The sequence below is a fragment of the Nymphaea colorata genome, chromosome 2, assembly GCF_008831285.2.
Source record: "Nymphaea colorata isolate Beijing-Zhang1983 chromosome 2, ASM883128v2, whole genome shotgun sequence".
NCBI classification, from domain to species: domain Eukaryota; kingdom Viridiplantae; phylum Streptophyta; class Magnoliopsida; order Nymphaeales; family Nymphaeaceae; genus Nymphaea; species Nymphaea colorata.
In genome coordinates this window covers 24,834,490-24,854,814 of record NC_045139.1, presented here as the reverse complement: position 1 = coordinate 24,854,814, position 20,325 = coordinate 24,834,490, and the positions used below count along the sequence as shown (strand labels likewise).

Below are 20,325 nucleotides of genomic sequence, written 5' to 3'. Positions count from 1 at the left end.
GCCCTTGCCTCATTTGAAAGAGGAAGAAGTGGACTATACTCTTCCCGTGGTAGAGGAACAGACCGAAGTCCTGGAGGACATGGAAGACTTCAATGCACATATTATGGTTGTCTTGGTCACTTAAAAGATAGGTGTTGGAACAAAGTGGGTAAACCTAACTCATCCACTTCTTCGACTGTGACATCTTCATCTAGTTCTACTCCAAACACACAGTTTATCAGTATAGCTCCTAAGGCGAATCCCACTTATGCTTCAGTTGATGCTACATCTCTTAATTTAAGTCCAGCTGAAATTGATTTAATTATGGAGCATAGATCAAATTCTACTCCTTATACCTCATCGGCATCTACAGCTATCACAAATTCAGCATACTCTGCAGGTAAGACTACTTCTAATGGTTGTTGGATAATTGATTTTGGAGCATCTAAACACTTTTGTGGAGATACTAGTATTTCAAACCTGCAGAATTTTGATTCACCTCCGCATGTTCGATTGGTGAATGGAAGACTATCTCCAGTAGAAGGATGTGGAGATGTTTATCTTTCTCCATCTTTGCATGTTCATGATGTGTTATATACTCTTGAATTCCCAAAGAATTTGTTATCTGAAAGCAAACTAACTAAAGAGATGAATTGCAGAGTTATTTTTGACTCGGGTACTTGTATATTTCAGGATCTATCGACTGGAAGGAAGATATGAGATAGATGGAATATACATCTTGTATACATCCAATAAAGAGGCGTCATTCTAGGTTGATTCTTCTTCAAGTGCCTTCCAATGGCATCTCAGATTGGGTCATCCATCATTCCATAAACTTCGGCTGCTATGTCCTCAAATTTCTTCCTCAACATCTATCAAATGTGAAGCTTGTCAACTGGGCAAGCATAGTCATACTTCATTTCCATCGAGTCAAAGTCAGTCTGGCCAAAGTCTATTTGATTTAGTTCATGTTGATGTTTGGGGGCCTAGTCGGGTTCCAAATCGATTGTCGTCTCGTTATTATCTGTCCATTGTTGATGATTTCTCTCGTGTCACTTGGGTGTTTCGGATGAAAGACAGAACTGAAGCTCCTTGTATCTTGAAATCTTTCATATTGGAAATAAAAACTCAATTTAATTCTTGTGTCAAGGTTGTTCGCACTGACAATGCTCTCGAGTTCAAATCTACTCATTTACTTGAATTCTATAAATCTCATGATATTGTGCCACATTTTACCTGCCCTCACACATCTCAACAAAATGGTGTAGTTGAAAAAAAACATCGCCATTTGTTGGATGTAACCCGCACAATCATGATTTATTCTCATATGCCTTCTAAATTTTGGGGAGATGCAATTTTGACCGCATGTTACCTGATAAATAGAATGTCATCATCTTCCATATACAACAAGATTCCAATTCAAATTCTCTACCCAAATAGAGCTTTATTTTTTTTACCCCCACTTATATTTGAGTGCACATGCTTTGTACATAAACTTGGCCTCAATCGAGATAAACTAGTTGCGCAGGTAAGTAAATGTGTATTTGTGGGATACTCTAAAAATCAAAAAAGGGTATCGATGCCTAGATCCTATATCTAATCGAGAGTTTGTCAGTGCCGATGTAACCTTTCTCGAGTCGTCTCCATTCTTTCCTGCAAGTTCTTCATATCCAACGTCTGAGATGTCATTTTCTGTTCCACTTTCAATTCCTCCTATTCCTCTTGAGTCCCTTCCTTTTTCATCATCACCCACCTGTTCCACTCCCTCCATTCCACGGTTTAAAGATTCTCCTCTCACATATTCAAGAAGAAATCCATCATCTAATGACCCTGCACCATCTTTGCTCTCTGGAGGTAAGTAGTTCTGAATTACAGGACATGCCTGAGTGTTTCTTTGATGCTTCTGTTCATGATGAACTACCTATTGCACTACGTCAAGGGATTAGACAATGCACAATTCATCCTCTTTTTAAATTTGTTAGTACATCTCATTTGGAAGATCATATGTGCAAATTTATTGATGCCTTGTCAGCTACATTCATTCCTATTTCACATGAACAAGCTATGTTGGACTCTAAGTGGTACCAGGCTATGAAGGAGAAGATGGATTCTCTTATATCTCGTCACACTTGGGATCTCGTTGAACATCCTTCTGGGGCAGATATTGTTGGCTCAAAATGTGTATTCACTATCAAGTACAACTCAGATGGTACAATTGAGCGCTACAAGGCACGCTTGGTAGCAAAAGGGTACGCACAGACATATGGTATTGACTTCTTTGAAACTTTCTCTCCTGTGGCACGTCTGGGCACTATACGACTCATTATATCTGTTGCAGTTCATTATGGTTGTAACATGTACTAATTCGATGTTAAAAATGTCTTTCTGTATGGGGATTTAACTAAAGTGGTTTATATGCAGCAACCACCTAGCTTTAAGAAACAGGGGGAGTGTACCAAGGTATGTTTGTTAAAAAGGCTATATATGGTTTGAAATAGAGTCCCAAAGCATGGTTTCAAAAGTTGTGTGATGTTGTGTCTAAGTTTGAGTTTCAGGGATCGCCTTTAGATCATTCATTTCATAAAAAGGACTTTAAGAGGTATGGTTGTTATGGTGACATATGTGGATGATATTATGTGGATGATATTATTTTAACTGGTGACAATGAACAAGAAATACAAGACACAAAGAAATATTTACAACCTCTACGTTACTTCTTGGGATAGAAGTGGCAAGAAGTAAAGAAGGTCTAGTCCTTTCTCAAATAAAATATGTTCTTGATTTGCTACACGAAATAGGTATGACTGCAACTAAACCAGCATCTATTCCTATGAATTCTCGTACTCACTTATATGATGATAAATATGAACCTGTTCATAGCAAATCATATCGATATCTCATTGGTAAGCTACTATATGTAACCATTACTAGACCTGATATATCCTTTGTTGTGGGAAAACTAAGCCAGTTTATAGATAAGCCAAGAAAAGCTCATTGGGATGCAGCTATGTTATTATTGAAATTTCTAAAAGGCTCCTCTGAAAAGAGTCTATTATTTAGAAGAAGCTCTTCACTTCAGACAGAAGCTTATTCTGATGCAAATTATGCAGGCTCAATTGATGAAAGCTTATTCTGATGCAGATTATGCAGGCTCAATTGATGACAGAAAGTCCACTACGGGATTCTGTATCATTGTTGATGGTAACTTAGTCTCTTGGAGAAGTAAAAAGCAAGTTGTTGTTGCTCGATCTAGTGTAGAGTCAGAGGATCGAGCCATGGTCCAAACAACCACTGAAATCACATGGGTGAGAGCCTTGCTAGAAGGTCTTGGAATTCAGATAGAATTGCCTATAAAAATGCAATGTGATAATAAAGCAACTACTTATATAGCAAATAACCCAGTCTTCCACGAACGGACCAAGTATATTGAAGTTGATTGTCATTACATTAAAGACTTGGTCCAAGCAGGGATTATTTCTACTAAGTATGTTGCTTCAGAAGACCAACCTGCAGATATATTTACCAAAGCCCTTCTGATATCTGATTCCATGAAGTGTTGTAGCAAGCTGAGCATGATAGAAATCTATGCTCCGGCTTGAGGGAGAGTGTTGAGGAAGCGTGCTGCTTTGGGATTTAAAGTTTTATGTATTTTGGAATTGAATATTAGGTAGCTTTCTGAATTTTTAAAATTTTGTTGGACTCTTTATGTAAAGGGTTAAACATAACCCTAACTAATCCTTATTTAGTCTAATGGAAAAAGAGCAGCCAACAGATTGAAGACTGGTACCTATTCTCTCCTCCTTCCTCACGTTCTCCTCTTCTCCACCTCTCTACGCAACACCCTTATTGACCAGGCACACGTTTTATTTAAAATTGTCCTTCTAATATATATATATATATATATATATAAACTTATTTCTTATTTGAGAAGAGACAAACATAACTAATAAGGAACATAATGCAATTTGTTATGAACACATTCACAGAGCAAGTGAAAAATGTTTGTGAAAACAAATTAGAATCTTATTGGCCAACACCTCCATTTAATTAAAAGAATCCTTCTAACGCAAAATATTTCTTCCTTAATGAAGTCAAGCATAACTAGTCAGGATTACCATGTAATGCCGATGAACTCAGTAATCTTGAAGAATTAATCCCCTCTGAATAAGGATCCCTGTATTTAAAGAGACAAAAACCAGAAAGTTCTTGAATAAGAAGAGAGAACAGACTACTAAAAGAAACTCTTACCCCATTCTACATTAAAACTTAAAAGAATGACTGCTTGCATTCTGAGGCCTTGAAGGGCTAGACACACTAACCCCAGTTCTAGGGTTTTTTTCAGAGCAAAAAACAAAATAACATACGAAAAATACAAAAGCTATTTGAGCTCCACTACACAAGAAAACAAAAAAGTCAGCAGAGTGCATTACCAACTTGATGTTCCACCAGTAAATAGATTCACTTTTTTCAGTTTCACCTGTTCAACAGATCCACTTTCAATTGCAACATGACCATCAATTACAGTAGTTGATTGACTTTTATGCTCTTCTTTAACTACTTCCTGGTGTCCTGATAAGATACCAGACTCCATTTTAATAGAAACATCATTCACCTCGGTCATTTTAACATCCACATTAACGTGTACATCCAGATCTGAATGGCGCTTTATCTTTCTTTTAGCCCTTTCCACATTGTATGCTTCCACCTAACACCAAAAAAAATTGAAGATAAGTTCCACACATGACATCAAGTCTACCTACACAATACTTGAATATGAAAGTAGACTCATGAGCTTTGACACGTGCATGAGGCATGGAACCATCATGCATATGTAATCACGGTGTGCCCATATATTGGGAAGACTTAGGCAATTGGCATCCACTGGAAGAACCTTCATCTTATTAGGCTCCAAGAGAGGGGGAAGTAACAATAAGTATGAAAGGCAAGATAAACAAAAGGAGAAGTCTGAAGCACAGCCACAAACATCGTTTTTGGGTTTTTAATGGCAAGGTTTTTCTCAAGTAATTTTTGACAAAGTTGTTTTTTTTTAGGTAAATTTCAGGAAAATCTCGGCAAATTTTTGAAAAATGAAGAAAATAATAAAAATTAAATAAAAATAAACAAAGAGAAACTAATAATAGAACATTTAAAAACCTAGATAAAATGATGAAAATAATGTCTTAATAAGATAAGAATGATAAAAAATAATTTAATTTAAGTTTAAAAGTGAATCCATGATGTGAAAAAGAAACAAATGAAACTAGCACGATATTTTTCAAAAAGATGTGTTCTTTTGGTTTTTTTACCGTTTTTCTCATGAAAATAGCATGATATTTTTGAAAAAAAATTGCTGTATTTGAGGCCGTGGTTTGAAACTTTGAAGGCTAGAGATATTGCAGAAATAGATCTAGATCTATAGTGATTCTATACGCATACCGGACTGATGCAGCATAGAAAAAAGGCAGGTTATCCTACTACCATGCATCATGAACTAGTACAAAGAAGAGAACCAACTTTTCAGAGTTCTGATCACAATTGGCAACCAACACCAAGCCAAGCGACCTTAGGCAGCCAGTCATCAGAGCTAAACCAAGCCTATTGTGACTCCAGCAGCAGCTACATACTAGACCAGTCAAACAGCCAACAGGCCCAATGAAAAAAAGATTCAACATGTACATAAGAAGGAACTGTCAACGAAAAACTCACAGCATTTTTTATTTTGTTTGTGATATCAACAGATTTTACAGAAGCTATACGCATGCACTGCATTATTTCACTCTGTAAGACACCCTGTCCTCCAGCCTTTTGGATGGCACAGACATCACCATTTGCATTTATTGTGACAGTCATTCTTCCTCCCATAACAGCCTCCTCCTTGTATGTTGGATCTATAACCTGTACCAGTGAAAGCTAACATCATGTGCATCATGTATTGCACAAAAGATATATCAAAAGGACAGTAAGCTAATTTAAAATAGCCATAGCAAGAGAAACTTCATTAACCTACCACAAGTTCTCCATCACCAAAAAAACCAAAAGTAACAGCTATAGGAAGATGATGGACTCTCAGTGGAATTGGCTCCCTCACCTGGCATCAATATAAATTAAGAAACATATTAGCCAAAGGTATGATTCATGCTAAATCTTAGTTGAATGGTCAAATTCAAACCCGAAAAAAAAAGTAGACAGTCTAAGTTTATGTAGCATCGAAAGCTACCATAGCGCATCAACAAAATACTAAATGACCATTAATTATTAGTCACCACAAAGTGGTACATTTTAAGTCACATGAGTACGTGTGATTTGGCCATGTACCCATGTGGCTGCACGGGTACATAACTGAGACGGGTACGAGGGTACGGCTGTATTATTAAACATAAAAAACTATATTATCAAACTTTATTTTTTCTTTAATTTTTATTTTTCCCTTCTTTTTTATTTCTCTTCCACCAAGATTCTATATTTTCCTATCATTTTTCTTCAATTTTGAGAATTGATGAGGATTATTATATATATAATACATATATTTACATATACACTTTGCAGTACCCTGTACCTACTTTTCTAAAACTACAGTCCGTTTGGATCGGGTTTGGGTCAGACCCGATACAGCGATCCGGATACGGATATGCCGATCCGGATACGGATACTTCATGGATACATTTGGATCGGGTTTGGGTCAGACCCGATCCAAACCTTTAAAAAATGATCCGTTAAATGAAATTAGGTCGACCACTCGACCTTCACCCGACGTTCTTCCTCTTCACCCGACGGCAGACCTTCACCCGACGAGCGATGGTGGGTGGCCGTCACGACTTCCGGCGACCCACAGCGACGTCCGGTCGTCACCGACGACGGACAAGTAAGTGGATTTTTTTTTTTCGTTTCGGGTTTAATGTGTTCTTCTTCATTTGGGGGTTTTTAAGGGTTTTCAGATTGCTTCAACTCATTCACATTCATTTTTAGGGGTCTTCATTTGAAGTTGTTAATTCAAGATTCGAAGAACCTTCTATTCCATCAACATGTGAAATTGTGGATGAAGATGAGTCTGAGGACGATGTGGGCATTGACAATGAGTAGAATAATGATAATCAACAATGTTTTGTGATAAACAATGTTTGTTTGTTTGTTTTCTTCAATTTATAAATTTTTTGAAAATATTATATTTGTCATATCCGCATATCCGGAAATTGTGAAACTTGCCGTATCCACACCCGTATCCCCGTATCGCACCCGCACCCGTGTGACATAGAGTATCTGTACCCGTATCTCCATGCCCACCCATGTGACTTGGGGTGAATTATGCACCAGCCTCCAAATGGAACCAAATCTACCTAAGCTGATGCAAGGTAATGTGATGCAGGACTAATTTTCATTCTATGGAAATAAAAGGTTTCAGAACCATTTACTTTTTTATTGAAGAAAAATAAGATAGTTTTAGAAGTTTAATGCAAATGAGAGAGAAAGAAGGAGATGTTAATGAGCATTCTAGCTTTCAGGAATAAAAGAAACTGAGATCCATATCAAACAGAATAAATGGGACATGGTATTGCCATTGCTTCAGGAGAATAAAAGAGAGAGAGAGAATAAAAGTTGGTCGACTTGAAACAGCTCAAAAGATCTACCAAAATGAGATGAAGAGAAAGACCCCCCTCTCTCTCTCTAACTCAGACACACACGCATACAAATGTGGCTGATAGCCTTTTTTAGATGTTCAATTGAAGTGAATCTGCCACAAATCATTACCCATATAGAAGTCATTTCAAGACCTGAAACTATGGTTTATGGTCATCTGGTTGGAATTTGTGTTCTTTAAGGGAAAGTAAGTTGCAACAACATGTCTACGACAATGACTTAATAAAAGTTTTGCAACTAAAAAAGTTGAAAAAATGGTGACTTTGCATCCAAGTTCATAGACCTTTTGGGTGTCATGCCAATGAGCCAGGCTGAGTGCTAAGGTAGTTAGCGTCGAGTCAATGTATTCAATTCTTGGACTTGGGTCCAATTCATGATGATCCTGCTCCATATGTCCACATTCGGTTGTTGGAACAATAACATTCTGAGAATCTATGTAGCATGACAATTGACACATTGTCACAAATATCGTTCTCAAGAAAATATTGAAAAGGTTTTTCTCGAGTATTGTTCATAGAAATTGCTTTTCTTGAGAAAATTTAGGGAAAAATCTCAGCAAATTTTAAAAAATAAAAAATCCCAACAATTATAAAAAATAAAATAAATGTGAAACTAATATCGAAGAAAGAGAAAAAATTGCCAAAAATCACAAGAAACTCAAGAGATATTCATCTTCGTTGAGATTTTCAAAAATTTGATATTCCCATTATTTTTGTTTTATTTGTAAATCTCGCGATATCTGTGACAATGCATGAACACCAACATGGGTGTTGATATCAAACACTTCAAGAGAGCATCAGCCTTCAATAATAGAGACGGTCAAATGGGAAAGCACTTTGATGGCTATATATATATATATATATATATATATATATATACTCTATAGATTAGAACAAATGTCATATATATATATATATATATATATATATATATATATATATATATATATATATATATATATATATATAAACAATAAGAAATACTTAGAAAATATGTATCAAAATAAAGAATATACATCAACATAAACAAATAATAACATAGAAAATATATATCAATGGCTCTTGTAGCACTATGAAAAACTTTAAACATATGGACAACCGAGCAGCCCCCTAGTCAAATATGAACATCAATCGAATTTTCACATCCAAATAATAGAATAAAAAGTAAGGTACAAAAAATTAAATCAAAGTAAAATTAAGCAGTTTGGATCTATAGGTACCCAAGTGCGTCCAAGTACCCATTTTGGTACGGGTACGGCGATACAGGTACGTGGACCTTACTGAAGTACCCATGTGACTTAGATTAGAACAATATGATTTAGGCATCGTTATAGGTCTTTGAGCTGATAATTTCTCATATTGAACAACCAATGCTCCATTGGGACTTTCAGAATGCTTTTAACTAAAAAATTATTTAACTTTGTTGAGAAATTCATCATGTTTCAAGTAAACCTTTTTAGGCATATATATAAAGAGAGAGAGAGAGAGAGAGAGAGAGAGAGAGAGAGAGAGAGAGAGAGAGAGAGAGAGAGAATGGTGATTCAAGCTATCTAAAGCCACCCAGCTCACTCATGAGGTTCATCTGATCCATCGTACTAGACGATTGAGAGAAAATAAGAAGAAAAAAGTGTAGACTAATACTAAATTATAAAAATGTCCATCACCTTTTTCTCCATGTCTTTCTCTCAACCATCCATCATGAAGGACCAGATGGCCCCCATGAGTGAGTTGGGTGATTTTGGATAGTGAGTCACCATTCAATTTTCCTATATATATATATATATATATATATATATATATATAGAGAGAGAGAGAGAGAAGGAGAGAGAGAGCAACAATAGAAATTTAAGCAAACACATAAATTCATTATTTATATTGATGAAATATAAATTATCAAATAAGAGTACCAAAATGGATAAAAACTGCGAAATATGACTTTGCAATGTCCAAGCTATGCTTGCACCCACACCTGTCTTCACAACATGGGTTGGGGCCGTTGGGCCCCTTCTAGGTGTGTCCATGTGACTTATATCTGGTCTTCTTTCTTCCATTTATAATCTAACCAAAAAGAAAAGAAGAGAGAGCACATCAATCTCTACTTTCTCCTTTTCCTAATTTGAGAATGTTAGAATATCTTGTGTAAGGGAACCGGGTCTGGATATGGACCCGGTTCCATGGGCACGGGAACCGAGGGTGGCTCGGTACCCTAGGCGGGTTCCCCCTTTATAATCCCACTTTGTGTTGTGTTGTTGAAAAAGTGGAATAACATTTTCTCTCTCCTAGGGTTGCGGTTGTGCACCTAGGTTAGAGCTTCTCCGTGGTTTTTCACCTCTCTTTGAGGTTTTCCACGTATATTGTGTGTTCCTTTTCTTTCTCTCCATCTTGGTGTGTGTTTCTACATGGTATCAGAGCCAGGTTATCATTTGTTCGGCCAGGTGTACAGAAGGAAGAAGACAGATGTGATTGAAAATGTTGATGTAACCAATCCCAATCCTGTGAGCTCCCCGGATGACCCAAGTCTAATCAATGAAGAGCTTCCTATAGCCCTGCGCAAGGGCACCAGGTCCTGTACTTCTCACCCTATTCAGAGATTTGTCTCTTATGCGAAACTTAGTAAGAATTACAAATGCTTTATTACATCCTTGTCTAAGTCTGTGATTCCCAGGTGTGTGGAAGATGCCAAAGAGGATCCTAAATGGCTACAGGCCATGACAGAGGAGATGAATGCCTTGGCAAAGAACAACACGTGGGAAGTTGTTGATATCCCCAAGGACACTCATTTAGTTGGTTCCAAGTGGGTGTTTAGTGTGAAGTACAAACCTGATGGTACTGTGGAAAGGTATAAGGCTCGCCTTGTTGCAAAGGGATTCAGTCAGAAATATGGTATTGATTATCTTGAAACTTTTGCCCCTGTTGCCAAACTGAAAACCGTGAGAGTCATCTTAGCACTTGCTGTGCAAAAGAAGTGGAGCATGGACCAGCTTGATGTCAAGAACGCATTCTTGAACGGCCGTCTAGAAGAAGAGGTCTATATGAGCATGCCCCCTGGATATGCCCAAAGCGGAAGATGTTGTCATCTCAAGAAAGCCTTGTATGGACTAAAGCAGTCTCCTAGAGCTTGGTTTGAAAGACTGAGGATAGTGATGAAGACTAATGGGTACAAACAGGGAAATGGTGATCACACCCTATTCATTAAGCAGAGAAATGGTTTGGTGAGTCTCCTTCTTGTATATGTTGATGATATGATTGTCACAGGTGACGATGAAGAAGAGAAAAAGAAGATGAAGGAGAGGTTAGCTGCTGAATTTGATCTGAAAGATTTGGGTAAACTAAGGTACTTTCTGGGGATAGAGATTGCTCGATCAGAGACAGGGCTTGTTATGAGCCAAAGGAAGTACACCCTGGATCTTTTAAAGGAGACAGGTAAACTTGGATGTAGGCCCTTTCTAACCCCAATGGAGTCTGGTACTAAGATAAGCATCAAGACTGGCAACATCTTGGATGAGGAAGGCAAAGGTCGGTATCAAAGGTTGGTTGGTAAGCTCATCTATCTTACCCTCACTCGCCCTGATATCACCTATGCTGTGAATGTGTTGAGTCAGTTTATGCATGCTCCTACTGATTGTCACTGGAAGAGTGCAGAAAGAGTGTTGGGGTATTTGAAGAATGACCCAGGGAAGGGATTACTGTATACTCAGCAAGACCAACTGAATATTGAAGGTTACTCTGACGCAGATTGGGCAGGGTGCACTGATACGAGGAGGTCTACTACAGGGTACTGCATCTTTCTAGGGGGTAACCTGGTTGTTTGGAGAAGTAAAAGGCAGGAAGTTTGTTCTAGATCCAGTGTCGAGGCTGAATACAGGGCAGTTGCTATGGGAGTTACAGAAATGCTATGGTTGAAGATCCTTCTAACAGATATTGGAATTGAAATGGAAGAGAAGATGAAGATGTACTGCGACAACAAATCTGCGATTAACCTTGCAAATAATCCTGTCCTGCATGACAGAACCAAACACGTGGAGATTGATCGCCACTTCATACGGGAACGCATTGATTCTAAGGAGTTGATCCTGCCTTATATGAAGTCTGAAGATCAGATTGCAGATGTTTTAACCAAATCCTTATGTACATCTCAGTTTGAGAAAAATGTGAGCAAGCTTGGCATGTTTGACATGTATGCCAAGCTTGAGGGGGAGTGTTAGAATATCTTGTGTAAGGGAACCGGGTCTGGATATGGACCCGGTTCCATGGGCACGGGAACCGAGGGTGGCTCGGTACCCTAGGCGGGTTCCCCCTTTATAATCCCACTTTGTGTTGTGTTGTTGAAAAAGTGGAATAACATTTTCTCTCTCCTAGGGTTGCGGTTGTGCACCTAGGTTAGAGCTTCTCCGTGGTTTTTCACCTCTCTTTGAGGTTTTCCACGTATATTGTGTGTTCCTTTTCTTTCTCTCCATCTTGGTGTGTGTTTCTACAGAGAACAAAGAGAAAGTCTTCTTTTCAAACAAATAAGAAACTATAGTATCAAAGCCCCTAGGTGCAGCATGAGCGACAGGCTGGGCCAAGCACGTAGGCACCCTGCGCATGACTAGATGCAGTTACGCGACCATTTAACTAATTATGAATATACGTATTACATACAGTCAATAGCAAATAATTTATATTATATAATAAAGCAGATTGTCATATATAACATAACATATAAGTTAAAAAGTGTGAAAAACAACTGTTACATATGCTAAGTTATTAATTATTAGGTATTAAGTAATATAATATGACTAATAGTGATATCGTCATCATATGACAACAATCGGTAATAATCAAATATCATATGATTTATATTACACTTGTATATTGAACACAAAGTGTAAAGTTTATAGCATTGAAGATTCAAGAAACTCAAAATTAATATAATAAGTTCCTAGACTCCAATGTTCACTTAAACAGCCATTTCCTTGATGAAGGAAGAGTGGAAGATTATTTCTTCGGCTTCCACAACTTAAAAAATGTGCACCACTAGTCTCCAGAACTATTTCATCCACAACTCACATAGGGTACTTCAATAAGGTCCATGTGCCCCTGCCACCACACTCGTACCTAAAGTGGGTACTTGGATACACTTGAGTACTTTTAGCTCGAAGCTGATCCAAACTACTTAATTTAATTTTTTCTAACGCAGGTTTCATTTTGTTTTTTAGAGTTATTCTTCAAGCTTAATGCTCAATGAATCGGTGAATCAAATCAGAATCGGAATCGTTTGCGAATTGGATTGGCTAAAAAGGTATTTTAAATTTAAAAACCAAATAAAAATTGAAAAAAACAAAAATCAGAAAAACAAATTATAAAACATAAATGCTAATTATGGCTGAACCTTTGAATCTTAAAGTTTTGAAGTGGTGACATCAAAGACTTATTCTGTGCTATTAAGAAAAGGGTTATGGAAGAATTGGGCTTAAGGAAAGGGGTGGCTCAAGAGCATATTTTGGGAGTGAGATATTATCAGTTTATTGCTACATGAAACGAACAAAAAGTTGTAAAATGTAAGATTTTTTTTCTTTTTTTCTGAAATACAATCTTCAAAGAATTAGATAAACAGAATAAATAAGAGGTGTAGGTATAGTCAATGGTCCGCTATGGAAATGGCTGCCCTATAGCCAATGGTGAGGTCGTTAAGCTGGGAGTCCAGGTCAATGTGGTGGGAGCAGATGCCATTAGAAGGTCAACCACCTAGGATCTGTCTAGGATCCAAAGGCCTTTTAGAAGGTCAACCACCTAGGCCTGCATAATGCTTTTGACTACTAAGTCCAAGTTTGATGACTCAAAAAAAGCTATGAGAAGACCACTGATTTGGTGAATAAAATCAACCTACATCCAGAACGTGCTACAGGATGACAAGATGCTAACCTCAGGCGGGTGTATAATAACTTCTTGGTCATCCTCTCCACCCAGAGTGCATTCAGGCCTTCGAAATGTTGAAAGAGCAGATAAAGCAGCAATATTTACAGCATCAACAAGATTCCTGAAAGAAATATCGAATATTTCATAAATGCAAGATGAAACAGAAACATTAACATAAAGCTTCAAAGGCATAGGCATTGATTATTACCCTCCATTATCTAGAATATGAAGGTCAACACGGATTGCCCACACTGATCTCCCAGCAAGCACACATAATGATTCTGTATCCACAGCCCTACTTTCCCTATAGCATGAAATTGTTATTATGATATGTTAATAAAAGCCAGAATTCCACTAATGCAACAAAAAGCACTATTACCATAACTTTCAGCAGAATAGCTTTCATAATGATATTATAATACTCACACATGAAAATGGTCTGATTGAAGTGTAACATAAAGGTTCTCAAAAAAGAACACTAGTCACAGTTAATGGTGACTACACCATTGGTTTCCACTAATCACAAAATATATCGGCTATTCCATATCTGGATCAAATAAAACAACAAAAAACTCAAACTGTATATTTCCACCATTATAAATAAGAAAAGTTTCACATCAGAATGTGCCACTTGGCAGCCCAGTTAACATTCAAAACAAATTAACAATTTTGTACAGAAAAAGGCTATTTGACATGACAAAAGGAACAACTCATGAGTTGGGTTTGATTGTAAAATGAAAAAAAAAATAGAGGTTGGATTCACCAAAAAACATCTTTTCAAAAAGTAACAAAAAACTAGTAAAGTATCAAAAACGACACTGTTATGTATCTTATGATCAATGCCCAAGCATGAAAAGAACACAAGGCCAAGATGGGGTCCCCTACTGACATAAAACAAGGCTGGCGTAACAGACAAACGTGTGTTTTTTATGAGAATGTGGACCAAACTATTGCCACAATAGTTCCAAGACCTTAAACACAAAGAGGCAAACTTGAACATCCAAATCACTCTTCATACTTCATACTCATGTCTTCAAATTGTACCAAATTTTGAGCCAGACATGAAATATATGAGCCAGACACCATCAACTTTCTTAAACACAAAAAAAGTCTTTTGAGCCAGACATGAAATATATGAGCCAGATACCATCAACTTTCTTAAACACAAAAAAAGAGTCTCTAACCCTTGCGAGTTGATATCCCCATGAAACCACATCAAAGAGGGAAGAAATCTCACCTAAGGCCACGATCAATTACTCGGGCTAGTTCCACAGAAGCTTCTCCAGGACGCCCTGGTTCAAATGAAGGATCTGCCATTGGAGAGAATTCAGTAAATACAGAAAGTGTCCCTTCATTTGGTCTATCTCGATAAGGTTGGACCAATTGAGCAGTCACAAAGGCCATTACATGTGTTTGACCAAGCTGCACCTCAGCCGTACCATCATTCCTGCAGATTTCAAACATAAAATGGTGCAATTTACCAAGAAGTTGCATCTTTCAAAGAAAAAAATAGCAAAAAACATAACGTAAAAAAAATGAAAATGAAGAATATGTGAAATCAAATATAAGTAGGATAACATATCTCAGAAACATCTGAATCATGCAAAAAGAAAGACAAAATATCAACAAAACAGCATATGTATCTTAGGGGCTGTTGCATTGTTTAATGTCTGAATAGGTTTTCCTTGTTAGTTGTTACTGTTCCACCTGGTGCAGTTTGGTGCTTTACTAGTGACATTCAATGTAATGAGGACTCTAAGGAGGTTACCACACCTATGCCAAACCTACACCATGAGCTGGTGCTGGTCCTACTTATCAAAGATGATTGCTATGACAAGTACAGTCATCTGCAGATCTGTATTATGAGGCTTTTATTTACTCGAATATAATGCTTTAAGTAAGTTATAAATTCATAATTCATTAGTTTAGTCTAAAAAAAATTTTTCTCCTCAGCCACGGATAGTAGAAATGCTCAAATTTTTCAAGTTTCAATATCTTCTCCCTTAAAGGGAATCTATAATCCAGCTTCTGACACAGTCGCAGATAAATGATGAAAAGGCATATAGTCTTCATCATGTGTAGAGCTTGGTGCTGTATGCAGCAAAGAGAAAATGTTGCAAGGTGGACTTTACACTTCTCGTCAATTTCCATGAAAGAAAATGTTTTACAAATAAAATCAAAGAGCCATTTATAGCTTCAATGAAAGAAACACTACTTCAGCAACACTAAATTTCTGAAATTGGAGTCATGCTCAAGTCATCCGATACTTAAACTGTGCTTAGACCTACCCACTTATCAAAGCAAAAAGTAGGATAAATGCAATACTGCATTTTAATCATCAAAAAAGTCTCCCATTCCTTATTTCCAGACAAAGTAACAGCAACAGAACAAACCAAATACCAAGCAAAAGCATGAACAGTGGGTAGACAATAATCAATGCTCTAGTAACACTACTCTTGAAACAGAGAAAATCTGAAAAAGGCAAGGCATGATGATAAACAAGTTAAACAACAGTTAAATAGAACACTTGCCTCCCGAACTTGATCGACAATCGGCGGTAATCGAAGGGGCGACGACCATCGATTCTTAGGTCTGAAGCAAGGGCAGTCTCAATGAACTTCTTTTCATTCACAGTCATATGCCACGTATTTGCAAGTCTCTGCTCCATAATTGCTCCACCTAACCCCATTCATGTGAACCAAAACACACATAAGATATAGTAAAAATGAGTCAAAGCCTCAACAACTCACTATTCCACAATATGGAAGACAACCACTTCCAGGAACAAGAAATAAGCTAAGAAAATAAACCGGAGAATTCAGTAAGAAGACAAATGCATGAAATCAATTAATTAAAAGAAGCCAAATCCTGGTAGATGCAGCAACAGCAAAGAGAGAGGGACAGCATGAAACCTAAGCCCCAGCAGTACATAATACTAGCACAACACACAAAACAGCTGGACGAGGGTGAATGAGAAGGGCTGCACCATGACCGAATGATCTAGAGGGAGGATTTCTTCTCCTAGGTTGAAGATTCACATGAAAGCCAATATGTTCCTTAGTGGCATTTGATGGCCTGTGATTCTGGAACCAAAATTTCCAGAAGCAAATTTCCACCTCAATCTAAAATTGGCATGAAAATTCCAGTTCCAGATTCACTGTGTTCGATAAGCTGGAATTTTATTCAGAATTGAAAATGACCTGTTTGATGAAAAGGGAGTTAAAATTCTAGAATTAAAAAGATGTTACCGTTGGAGAAACTCATCATTCCAAACTCTTCTTTCATAAACCACGCTCCACCGAGAAATTTAAAAATCCAACCAAAAAAAATAGCTGTGTAACAAAAGCAAGTTCAGATAAGACCAAAATCCAACCATATTCATTTTCTATGATCAGCTCTTAGCAAAGCATAACATCTTAGATACTCAGACATATGATAGCGCCTTCCAGAGAGAAAGAGTGCTCCAAGTCCTTTTTCATGGAAAGCCTCTTTTTCAGACATAGAGACACCAGGAAATTTTTGTTGCCTGCGCTCAAATTGCAGCTTCTCAAGCTCAAGAGCATGAAGGATTGCATCTTCTTGGCGGTCATCTCTTTTCTGTGGTGGAAGGCCCCATGAACATTCAGCCCTTTTAATACAGTCATCAAACTCACCACATCGACATGCTCAATACAGTGGATGCTCATCTTTTTGTCTTCTCTAATAAATCTTAATAAGTCCGATATGAAAATAAACAAGGAAGATACCAAGTGCGAAGATAACCAGCTGTAACTATAAAAAATAAATTCTAATTTAAAATGTCAATAAGTGGGAAAAGGTACTCTCTATTCAACTAAATGGGACTAAGGCATTAGGTATATGTGAAGAAAACAATTTCGGTCTCTTAGGCATTTCATCAAACAAGTGGGAATGCAACAGTCAAAACGCAACTCTCTCTCCTTGCGTTCAATAGCTTCATTCTATCTTTAGATACTCCTTCATAATCTGCACATAGCCAGGAAGTCGGCCTCAACAACCGGTGGAGTAAAAAAGCCCAATCAGTATCGTCCTCGAAATGTTGCCGTTTATTATGTAGTACACTCCTTATCGCTCTTTCTGTGTACTCTTCCCCTTTTCACCTTTTCTGTTGCTCATCAGTTCCTGCATCATTGCAGACGGATTTCCGTTCCCAAATCCGTGCCGTTCTCGTAATCTAGGAAGCTGCCGAGGAGTACCTCCTTGGCCTTCTTGAGGACACCAACCTTCGCTCCATTCACGCCACGCGTGTTATGAACGCAGGGAAAGGGGTAAAGGAGAGAGAGAGCGCACCTGAGCAGTTGCAGGAGAGACCCACGACAGGCGGAGCGCGGGGAGAGGAGGGGAGGAGCACTGGCGCGAGAGAGTGTAGCAGGGCGGGTGCAGGGAGAGGAGGGGAGCAGCAGCGAGAGAGAGTAGAGCAGGATGTGCGCAGGGAGTAGAGGGGATCAGCAACGGCGCGGGAGAGGGGAGCAGGACGCGCGAGAGCAGAGAAGGGGGTAGGGGGGAAAGCAACGCGCAATAGATGGCCCCCGAGGCAGGTTTTTAATTCTGGATTCACGGATCGAAATTCCATGTTTGCAAAGGCTATTCTCGTTTTTGCGAAACAGAAATTTTGTTTCTAGAATCCCGCCAAGTCTAGGGGAATCAAACATGAAACATGCCCTAGTATCAGTTTTTATTAATTGGCCGATAGGAGCATGATCTATGGGCCGCTCTTAACATACAATAATTGCGAATATAATTCATTAACCTTTCAAATAAATGATTTTAAATCCTTCTTAGTGGTCAAATGAATCATAGAATATTATGTTACAACCAAATGCACCCATAGGGGCTGTTTGGTATGTATTAGTGTTTCATAAATTTATCTTAAAAAGTTATCATAGATTTATAAAATACCATTGTTTTACGAATCTACCCTAATTTCTCAGCAAATTTTCTCTTATTTCTGAAACATATTCATGAAATATTAGTACAGTGTTATTGTTACCAAGCACCTCTTAAAAAATATGCTTGAAGAATCTTACATCATGATTGGAGGGAAGGAAAGGGATGAAAAGGAAAAGAAATGATAGGCTCTCCTTTGTTTGAATGTTCATTTAAAAAGGAAGCAAAGGAAGGGATATGACCAACCCAAATGATGAGTTCGATCGAATTGAGGTCTCTGAAGTGGAACTTGGCGAGTATATTGAACCCGTGAGATATTTTTGATGAACAAAGGGAGATGATGATCATGATGAGTGTCTCCATCCCTAGCCGCCTCCTACTAGATGGTTACTGCAGTAGTCAACTATTTGGTTATTATTATGTTATTGGTGGTCGTCGAGACAGTTATCCTACTACCAGCGTCTAGGAGAATTTTGATGGACCCTTTCATCGATATGAGAACTCACTGAAATGAATCTCGTGAGGCCCTTGCAGACATCGATGGAGACTGAGTCAGCCAAATACATAAGGCATGCTGTAAGACCCTAATCCTGGCCTAGAGGAGGCTATGAAGAAAGGCACTTACTTGGTCCCGAAGAAGCATGCATCGGCATCCCTGGTTGACAAAAGCAGGCAGACAGTCGGCGGCAGCAGGCTACAAGTCAGCAGATGCAGGTCAGAAGATAGCAACAGCTTACAGTCCGGAATTTATGATAGACCAAGGGTTTTTGGGTGCACTCATGCTCGCGCGGGGAGATCGCCCACGGTACCTATATAGGTGTTAGGACCCGACCGGTTGTGACTAGAAAGTCCGAACCAATCGAGAACCTAGTTCCCAATACCTATGGTAGGGTCTTGCCCGTGGCCGACCAAAGACTGAAGCCAACGGCCGTGCCTACCCCCACGATCACCTTGGACCAACCAGAAGACTTTCCTAGGACGAATTAAATACAGAGACACTACCCAGTCGGACAGGAACCCCCACTTAAAAATTCCAAATAGGTAGGGGAATACAAGAATGGCTATCCCAAAATCCAAGCAAATCCTACTACAAAGAACTAAAAGTTGTGAGGCTAATACAAGCGGAAGCGATACATTTCATAAAATCACTCAAACTCACTCAACACACCATGCAAACCAAGCCTAATCGAGCTGTTAGGACCACACCGACAGGGCTAGAACAATCCGACCAGTGCGACCCTAAACCTCCCAGAACCTTCTTGAGGCCTATTCTAAAAACCGAAAAACCTAGGCAAATTACACAAGTGATCTACCCGGCCGGACAGGACCCCGGCGCAAACCCAAATAGGTAGAGTACAAGTGTAGGTTACCCGTTTCCCAAAAATCCTAACTAAAGTCTGCCTACTACACAATAATAGCATGGTTGTGAGGCCTTATAATTCGCGAGCGATACAAGAAATTCACTCAATCTCACTCACAAACCACGCAAACCACGCTAACGTGCAAACCACACCCAACAGAAATAAATAGGTGGTCTTGCTCCTTGTGGTCGTGTCTCGGGCACAGTGCCCTCGAGGTACCTCACGGGGGAGCTAGGCCGAAGCCAAGGCTAAAGTAATAAACTGAAATAAACTACGATGCTACCTAATGCGTAAAGCAAAATCCCACCCGAAGCTACAAGGGGGTAAGGAGACGATACCGGCCAAGGTTCACCCTTGGCGGAGCCGGATAAACGTCTCGGGGTGAGAACCAGGCCCCGAGCACTGCAGCTCACGGAACAGGATAACCAGCTGAGGAGAGCCTCCTCGTAGCCTGCAGCTCAGACTGGCTGCTGTCGGAAGGGCGCTGACGGACGACCGCTCCTGGAAGGCTGGTCGACAGCCGAGGCCTGATCGCTGCTCGCTGGCTA

At 38.8% G+C, this 20,325-nt stretch overlaps 1 protein-coding gene across 3 annotated transcripts in view; it reads right to left on the bottom strand.

Moving 5' to 3' along the window:
* Positions 1-18,061, bottom strand: part of LOC116248543 (exosome complex component RRP45A-like) — a 29,085-nt gene extending 11,024 nt beyond the window's left edge. The window contains exons 1-9 of one of the 3 annotated variants that reach the window (XM_050076155.1): positions 17,820-18,060; positions 16,043-16,190; positions 14,749-14,958; positions 13,720-13,815; positions 13,518-13,632; positions 5,987-6,067; positions 5,686-5,889; positions 4,410-4,684; positions 4,095-4,153 (exon numbers count right to left, since the gene is read on the bottom strand). In XM_050076155.1, the coding sequence (XP_049932112.1) occupies positions 4,095-4,153; positions 4,410-4,684; positions 5,686-5,889; positions 5,987-6,067; positions 13,518-13,632; positions 13,720-13,815; positions 14,749-14,958; positions 16,043-16,179 (1,177 nt within the window). In that variant the 5' untranslated portion in view covers positions 16,180-16,190; positions 17,820-18,060. Of the gene's footprint in view, positions 1-4,094; positions 4,154-4,409; positions 4,685-5,493; positions 5,603-5,685; positions 5,890-5,986; positions 6,068-13,517; positions 13,633-13,719; positions 13,816-14,748; positions 14,959-16,042; positions 16,191-17,819 lie in introns of those variants that run through there. The other 2 variants (XM_031621390.2, XR_007572540.1) reach the window with 2 other exon arrangements.
* Between the last annotated feature and the right edge of the window lie 2,264 nt (positions 18,062-20,325).